At 48.6% G+C, this 8,443-nt stretch overlaps 1 protein-coding gene and 1 long non-coding RNA gene across 13 annotated transcripts in view; one reads left to right on the top strand and one right to left on the bottom strand.

Annotated features, from left to right (window-relative positions):
- Window positions 1–603: 603 nt before the first annotated feature.
- On the bottom strand, window positions 604–7,017 carry LOC140898939 (uncharacterized). Its single transcript, XR_012155146.1, has 3 exons — window positions 6,849–7,017; window positions 3,023–3,113; window positions 604–873 (listed from the first exon to the last, which is right to left on the bottom strand). It is a non-coding gene; the product is annotated as an uncharacterized lncRNA (long non-coding RNA).
- PATZ1 (POZ/BTB and AT hook containing zinc finger 1) overlaps window positions 6,536–8,443 on the top strand; it is a 38,546-nt gene continuing 36,638 nt past the window's right edge. For 7 of the 12 annotated variants that reach the window (XR_012155143.1, XR_012155142.1, XR_012155141.1 and 4 more), the window contains exon 1: window positions 6,537–8,059. Coding sequence is in view for 8 of the 12 variants with exons in the window: in XM_073313548.1 (XP_073169649.1) it covers window positions 6,792–8,059 (1,268 nt within the window). In the remaining 4 variants the exon portion in view is untranslated. Of the gene's footprint in view, window positions 8,060–8,443 lie in introns of all 12 variants that reach the window. The other 5 variants (XR_012155144.1, XM_073313547.1, XM_073313550.1 and 2 more) reach the window with 2 other exon arrangements.

Here is an 8,443-nt window from a genome sequence, read left to right as displayed (position 1 = left end):
GGTTCCCTATTCCACCCTCTCCCTCCCAGCACCTCCTTCACGCTGGAATGTTCCCCAGTGTGAAGGAGGCACTGGGAGAGAGGGGAAGGAGTTGATCAGTGGTGCCCGTGGACCCCCTGGAGTACCCTTGGGGACCCCAGTTTGAGAAACACTGCTATAAGAAATTTCTATAAGCACCAACATGACTATACATCACTAAAATATATGTCCCAGCAATCTACCTGTCACACATTCACATTAATTTCTGGATACAAAATAAGTAAAATTAAGATTGACAATAAGACACCCACCATTAAGAATACAGGACTTTGAATCCAGGAAAACAAAGTTCTAAGAATATTAATACATTCAAATACCCTCTTTTCAACAAAAGTATTAAGTTTTTCAAACTTCTTTAAGAAAGACCTAATCAAACACTTATTCCTTCCCTTTACCTTAGGAAGCATAATAGGACTGATAAAATTAATGTTTTCCATTCTTATTTTTATTCCATATAGTCCAAATTCTCTGGAATCCAGAAAATGTAGAACCAATTTATCTGTATTACAGTAGCATCTAGAGATTCAACCAAGAAGCAGGGAAGGAAGGAACCAAATTCCAGAGAAGTGTATAGAGTTTAATAAGGAGACTAAAATCAGCCAGCTAAGAAACATGTGCAGTGAAAGCAAGGGCAGGGGATAAATGGAAGATATGGAAAAGAGCAAAAGTAGACAAGCAATTAACATTTTTCAAAAGAACTTTTACCACATTAAAGACAACTAAAATACCTACATATACTCCCAGTTACTTTTCAAGAATAAGGGTCATACTGGGTCAGACCAAAGGTCCATCTAGTCCGGTATCTCATCTTCGGACAGTGGGCAATGCCAGGTGCTTTAGAGGGAATGAACAGAACAGGTAATCCATGTAAACAATTGCTAAAGTTGTCACAGAAATGTTATGCCCTCTTGAATGGGAAGAACTGTTCACATGCTTGTGAATAAGAGGGCTGGTATACCACCAACCACCATCAGTATTAAGATGCAATCCACAATACCACAGAACTTGAGAACCCTTGCTCTTTGGATCAGCATTCCCATGGGATGCCTCCCTGTCAAAAAATAATGAACTCACAGTAACCTGTAAAACTAGGCTGTTAGGGGCCAAGGATTCTCTTAGTTCTCTTTGTGCAGTTCCTAGCACAGTGGGGTCCTGGTGCCACGGTAATATAAATAAAGTGACAATCAGCCTAATAAGTAGGGCCCTACCAAATTCACGGGCCATTTTGGTCAATTTCATGGTCATAGGATTTAAAAAATCATAAATTTAATGATTTCACCTCTTTAAATCTGAAATTTCACAGTGTTGTAATTGTAGGGGTCCTGACCCAAAAAGGAGCTGTGCAAGGGACACAAAATTATTGTGGGGGGGGGGGGGGTTGCTGCGCAGTCTTCGGAGCTGGGCAGCTAGAGAGCGGCGGCTGCTGGCTGTGAGCACAGTTCGGAAGGCAGAGCCACCGCAAGCAGCAGCGCAGAAGTAAGGATGGCCTGGTATTGCCAAACTTACTTCTGTGCCGTTGCTGGTGGGGTGCTGCCTTCAGAGCTGGGCATCCTGCCAACCGCTACTGCTCTCCAGCCGCCCAGCTCTGAAGGAAGCACAGAAGTAAGTGTGGCAATACCATGACCCCCCTAAAATAACCTTGTGACCCCCCTGCATCTCCCTTTTGGGTCAGGACCCCCAATTTGAGAAACACTGGTCTCCCCCGTGAAATCTGTATAGTAGAGGGTAAAAGCACACAAAAGACCAGATTTCATGGGGGAAGATCATTTTTCACAGTCGGTGACATGTTTTTCATGGCCATGAATTTGGTAGGGCCCTACTAATAAGTAATGAATGCTGAATTCATTGCCCATTAGAACAGTGGTATTTGACAGGAGTTAAATTCACTGAAAACTCAGGAAAGATATAATGAGTTACTAAAAGTGAAAATATGTCACCATATAGTAAACTAAATACTTACTATATAGTTCAGTGAAACAGAATTAAAAAGTAAACAAGTCACATGACTACTCATTATTATAAATTACTCAATTGTCTGTTAGGGATTACTCCACTAACATGTTGTAATCCATGTGGAACAATGTCCAACTAACTAACTTAAAGGTTATCATAACTGAATCAACCTCACAAGGTGCAGAGCATTCTCAAAAGCCATGAAAGTTGAGGATGCACAACTCTTTGAGAGGATTAAGCCCTTCGTCACCCAGCAGGACCCAATTCTACCCGCCTTATTTACATTAGTGGGTCCCATTGATTTTAATGGGTACACCTGTGTGAGTAAAGTGACCAGGAATTGGGCCACTGGGAAATGTGCTAAGACTATATTTATTATTAAAAAGCTAATAAAACTCCTGTGTGCTACAATTCAAATAGAAGATATAGCGCTTGATTGGGGACTGGGCACCTAAAGAGAAAAAATCATCAAAAAAAGATGTGGGGACAACATAGGAGCAGGAAGAGAGCAACAGAGAAAAGCTGGATAAAGTGGATGAGAAGAATTTTTTCTGCTGACAAAAAGATATTGAACAAAAAATAAATAACATAATCAAGAAAGAGAGATTTAGGGAGAACATGACAGAGAAAGGTTTCAGAGTAGCAGCCGTGTTAGTCTGTATTCGCAAAAAGAAAAGGAGTACTTGTGGCACCTTGGAGACTAACCAATTTATTTGAGCATAAGCTTTTGTGAGCTATAGCTCACTTCATCGGATGAGCTGTAGCTCATGAAAGCTTATGCTCAAATAAATTGTTTAGTCTCTAAGGTGCCACAAATACTCCTTTTCTTTTAAATGGACTGAGAGATCAACCTGGAAAAGCAAGTGAACTCCCTGCACTGAAGGTGGGTGCTTTAAATATAAAATACCCTTTAAATATAAAACTAGTTATTTGTACTCCAATTAGTACATTATCACCAAACCAGTAATTTGCTGGTTCTGATGAAAGTAATCAAGTTAAAGGATGATAATACTTCAAATAAGGTACTTACACGATGTGGTGTGGGGAGGTAGATTGCAGCCACCAGTTCAAGAATAAAGGACTCAGTCTTCCAAGTCTCAGGCCAATAATGCACAACTTGTCTTAAATATAAATTTTAAGAAATGGAGTTAAATTCTATCAAACATGCCTTATTCAACAGCTAATTTGCTACAATCTAATAGTACATATTGCATCTTAAATGAGGTAGCCTGAAATATATTTAACCTTCCAATGTTGATACAATAAATCTGTCATGGCCAGACACTGTAGTCTCGTATGAACTCTTATAAATATTAAAAATACATAGAAAGCAATGTAAATGGGTCAAGTATCTATTCTACTGTGAGTGGTGAATCCTTTTAATTAAAAGCATATTTATCTAATAAATAAGTGCAAAGCTCACAAAAACAAGTAATGTATGGAGCATTTGTTAACTGATTTAAGTATTAATCATCTATTGATAGCAATATTCTTTTTCTCTCCCCCCACCACCCTCTGAATCTTCAGTCTTTGGGTTTATTCTGGTTTAAACAGCAAGAAAGCAGCTTTGTGGATGATATGCCTTTAATAAAGGGAATAAAATATTGGATTCAGAAAGCTCCAAGACAGTTGGGAAATGACAGTTGATCAGATGGAGGATTGGGTGGGGGGACTATAAGGTAGGGAGGGGAGGGTTGATGGCTTGTGATTGTATATGTTTATGTTTGGGACAGAACAAGCTTGGGATAAAGTTAACTTGAGTAGCAATTAAGTGATCAAGTTAAATAGAGATAGAACATGTATGTATTTTAAATCTATATTAGCATTAAGAATAAACTGCTTTACATTTTACATGAGGGTATTTATGAGTGGTGCTTTAACAGCTGAAGAGACCATAAATATATGAAGGCCAAGGTATTAAGAGTGATAGGGTGAAAATAAAATAGATTAGATCTCAGCCTTAACAGTGCAAGAGTAACCTCTGTCATGTAAAAGAGGTGAAGATACCAGTTAAATTTCTGTGCTGCTCTTGGGATTGCAGAAGGCTGCAGGTGATGATCTTTAACAGGCAAGATACATTAATTAGAATATGAGTATGAAGAATGCTAATCCAGTGCACTATTTAATGGAAAGAATGACTGGCTTCACTTTCCACAAATAACAACACTTTGGAGTTGAATATTTAACTTTCCGAACAAATAACAGGAAGCATGTTTTGGGTGATGCCCCTTTGCCGGAAGAGATGGAATGTTGGAACCAGAAGGTTCCATGGGAGTTGGAGAAAGGTCTTCTGAAGAAAGTGGAGTGTCAGCAGCAGGAATTCAGCTCCCCTCCCCCTTAAGGAGGAGAGACAAAGAAAAGGCAAGGGGGGGACCTTAATAGGAAGCCGGGTGAGAAGAACCGTGTCAGGGAATAGGGAGCTGAATAAAGCAAAAAAGAAAAATAAACCAACAGAACCACAGGGGAAAAGACACAGAACTGACTAAAACTCACCAGAAAAGATAGTGAGTTCCTGATTATCTTTGCACTGTGTGTGTGAAGCCTGTGAATTGCTGCCTGACATGTATACTTAAAATACAAATATTTTTTCCTCACTATATTGAGTACTCTTGTTTCTGTGACTGGCAAACAGATCTGGAGAACAATATTACTAGCATGTAGTATCTATGCAACATGTGAATATTTAAAGTGGATTTGTCACAGTTGAATCCAAATAGTCAAATCGCCTAACTGCATGTGTTTATATGTAATATACACAAACCTTGATCCAGTGGTAAAAAGCTACACTGACAATTCTCTGCCTTCAGTGTAGACAAGCAACTCCCACTGACATCAACAGAAATACAGCACACGGATTGAGGGCACTATATGGCCTTAAGTGTTATTACAATAACTCTGTTTTGGAAGTTGGAAGCTTGGTGTGCTCATTTGCACATCAATACCCAGAATGCTCTTTCAGCTCCACCAGTATTTTATACATGTGCTTTGGTCTGAGCTCTTGGGGGAAAAAAACTGAAAGTTTGGGATGTTCTTGTGTGAACAAAGTTCCATATTTTCCCCAGTATAACATTTTAAGTGAAGAAACCATAATTATCAATTGATCATCTGGGAATGTTTTTAATACCAGATCGAATTCAATTTCACAAGTGTAGAAGAGTACACTTGAAGCCTGTGACTTTTTAAATACTTCCTTAGAACAAAATGTGAACTGAGTGGTGGAAGTAGGGGGAACATGTGCAAATACAAACTGCTGTTGCTTCCCACACCAAGACCGAACAAGTCAAATTTAATCCAGAACTGAATTATTATGAAGCCATTAAAATAGGATTTTATCGTGGAGAGACCCTGAGGGCAGAAGGAAGCCAGTCCAGAGAAAGCCCCTTATTAAACCAAAGTAGTGAGAGCTCAGGGCCTGAGGAACCCAGCCTCACCGTGGAGGGAGCCTTGCATGAACGGATCTTGGGGCTTGCTCAGCTCCACGATCCCAATGGTCAGTACAAAGCTAAACCGGGGCAGTCCCGGTTTCCCCAACATGGAGGGACGCGGGGTTGTGTAATCGGCTGCCTCGTGCAGCTCCCCCCCGCCCCCGGGCAGCGCTTCCCCAATTGTTCGTCTCAGGAGGGATTTTGCCCTGGGTTGGGAGCGAACTCCTGTACTCGTTTTTGTCTCTTCCCCCCCATCCTTGTGCCCAGCTTTCCTGCCCAGGCGGAGAAGGGGGTACAGTGAAGGTCTAAGTGCGTGGGGTGAAGGGGGGGCTGTTCTCCCTGCAGCCCTTGGTCCCTTTAGGATTAGCTTTCCTCAGGCGTGGGGAGAGTAGGTGGGGGCCGCTCTGCAGCGAGTCCAGGAGGGAGGGTTTTGCATTGGACGCTTTGCGCTTGCGGGGGGGTGAGACCGCTGCCCCCCCCGTCCTCTCTCCTGCGGGCGGGGTGGATGGGGGGGGGGCGAGCTGCAGCCTGGTTGTTTGGGGGAGGGGGTGGGTGCAGCCCCCTTCCCCCCATATGCTTCGGGCGGGGGCCTTGCTCCTGGCTCGGCATTGGAGGATCTCAGCTGGGGAGGGGGGAGGCTGCAGCCCCCAGCCCCCGCGGGCGGGGTGGGGGCTGGCCTGCTGGCTCTGGCTGCTCTTGCATTGGCGGATGCAGGGAGGGAGGGGGCAGGAAGCGGGGGGGTGGGGGGAGCCCGAGTGGCTGGAGGGGGGGTCTCTATGAAAAGGGTGGGGGGCGTCAGAACCCCAGAAGAGAGGAAAGTTTCCGGCGCTCCTGGTGCGGGTGCAGCGAGGCAGGCGGGGCCGGGGCCGGGCCCGACGGCGGCGGCGCTTGGTCGGGGAACAGCAGCCGGGGGGCCCCCGCTGGATTTTTGTCGGGGGGGGTGGTATCGCCCCCCTCCTTCTCCTCCCCCCAGGGGTGAAAGTGCAAGAGGAAGTGCAGCCGCTGCCATCTTTCCTCCGCTCCAAACACACAGGGACGGACGGAGCCGGCAGCCCGGAGCCCCCTCCCGCCCTGCCCGCTGCAGCCGCGCCGCGCGCCCCGGCCCGCTGCGGCCTCCGCGCCTCGTGGCGGCCGGGCCCGGGCCGAGCTCGCGCCGCCTCAGCTGCTGCCGCTCGAGCTCCGTGCTGCGCGCGCGCCCCTCCGCCGCCTCAGCCTTTTGTTCCCCCCCCATCCCCTCGCGCTTCGCAGGCAGCGCGCGCCGCCGCCGCCGCCGTCGGGCCCGGACAGCCGCGGGGAGGGGGAGGAAGCGGCGCGCGCCGCCGGGCAGCCTGAGAGCCAGCGCCGCCTGCAGGCCGCCGGGGGCAGCGCAGCCCCATGGAGCGGGTGAGCGAGGCCGCCGCCTGCGGCCCGTCGTCGGGCTGCTACACCTACCAGGTGAGCCGGCACAGCGCCGACATGCTGCACAGCCTCAACCAGCAGCGCAAGAACGGCGGCCGCTTCTGCGACGTGCTGCTGCGGGTGGGCGACGAGAGCTTCCCGGCGCACCGGGCCGTGCTGGCCGCCTGCAGCGAGTACTTCGAGTCGGTCTTCAGCGCGCAGCTGGGCGAGGGGGCCGGCGGGGGCGGCGCGGAAGGGGGCGCCGAGGGGGCCGGCGGCGGCGGGGGCGGCGGGCCGGCCGCGGGCGGGCGGGAGCTGGAGATGCACACCATCAGCTCCAAGGTCTTCGGGGACATCCTGGACTTCGCCTACACCTCGCGCATCGTGGTGCGGCTGGAGAGCTTCCCCGAGCTCATGACGGCCGCCAAGTTCCTCCTCATGCGCTCCGTCATCGACATCTGCCAGGAGGTCATCAAGCAGTCCAACGTGCAGATCCTGGTGCCCCCCGCCCGCCCGGACATCATGCTCTTCCGCCCCAGCGCCGCCGACCTGGGCTTCCCCCTCGACATGACCAACGGGGCCGGCCTGGCGCCCAATGGCAACGGCATCGCCGGCATGCCCGAAGACGAGGCCACGCGGGCCGCCCTCACCGCCGCCCAGTCCTCCTTGCCCGTCCTGCAAGGCGTCGACCGCCTGCCCATGGTGGCGGGACCCTTGTCGCCACCCCTGCTGGCCTCGCCCTTCCAGAACGTGGGCACCAGTGCCCCCACTTTGGGCACCAAGAGGGGCAGGGGGCGTCCCCGCAAAGCAAACCTCTTGGACTCTATGATGTTTGGTACCCCAGGGGGCCTGCGAGAGGCTGGCATCCTTCCTTGTGGCCTCTGTGGGAAAGTGTTTACCGACGCCAATCGTCTGCGGCAGCATGAGGCTCAGCATGGGGTGACCAGCTTACAGTTGGGTTACATAGACATCCCACCGCCAAGGCTTGGTGAAAACGGGGTGCCTGGTCAGGACGATCCTGACGCCCCCCGAAAGAGGAGCAGGACAAGGAAGCAGGTGGCCTGTGAGATCTGTGGCAAGATTTTTCGGGACGTGTACCACCTGAATCGGCACAAGCTGTCGCACTCCGGCGAGAAGCCATATTCTTGTCCAGTGTGTGGGCTACGGTTCAAGCGGAAAGACAGGATGTCCTATCATGTTCGGTCTCACGATGGCTCTGTGGGAAAGCCCTACATCTGCCAGAGTTGTGGAAAAGGCTTCTCCAGGTAAGAGGACACTGGTGTGAATCATAAATGGAAAAGACCCAGAAGGTTATCTAGTCCACCTCTTGAGGACCAGTGTAGAATCCTACGCTGCTAGTTTTAAGTACCCCAAGGAATGGGACTTTCATCACTTTCTTGGGGAGACTATTTTACAGCTCTGTAGAAGAGTTAACTAGTAATTAAATCACAAAATGGGGAGTTGGATGAGTCCTGGGTAACATTCCCAGTTTTGTTGTGATGGTGGGCAAGTTACCCTTCTGTGAAATGGGTATTGAAATAATTGGGTGTTCAGAGGCTTAATTATGGGTTGTGAAGTGATTTGAAGCCCTCCACTGCAAGTTGCTATTGAAGTGCAAACTATTAATAGATCTTAAAATGACTTTTTTC

This window comes from Lepidochelys kempii, chromosome 15 (genome assembly GCF_965140265.1).
Source record: "Lepidochelys kempii isolate rLepKem1 chromosome 15, rLepKem1.hap2, whole genome shotgun sequence".
In the NCBI taxonomy this organism is placed as follows: domain Eukaryota; kingdom Metazoa; phylum Chordata; order Testudines; family Cheloniidae; genus Lepidochelys; species Lepidochelys kempii.
This window is presented reverse-complemented; position numbering and strand designations above follow the sequence as displayed.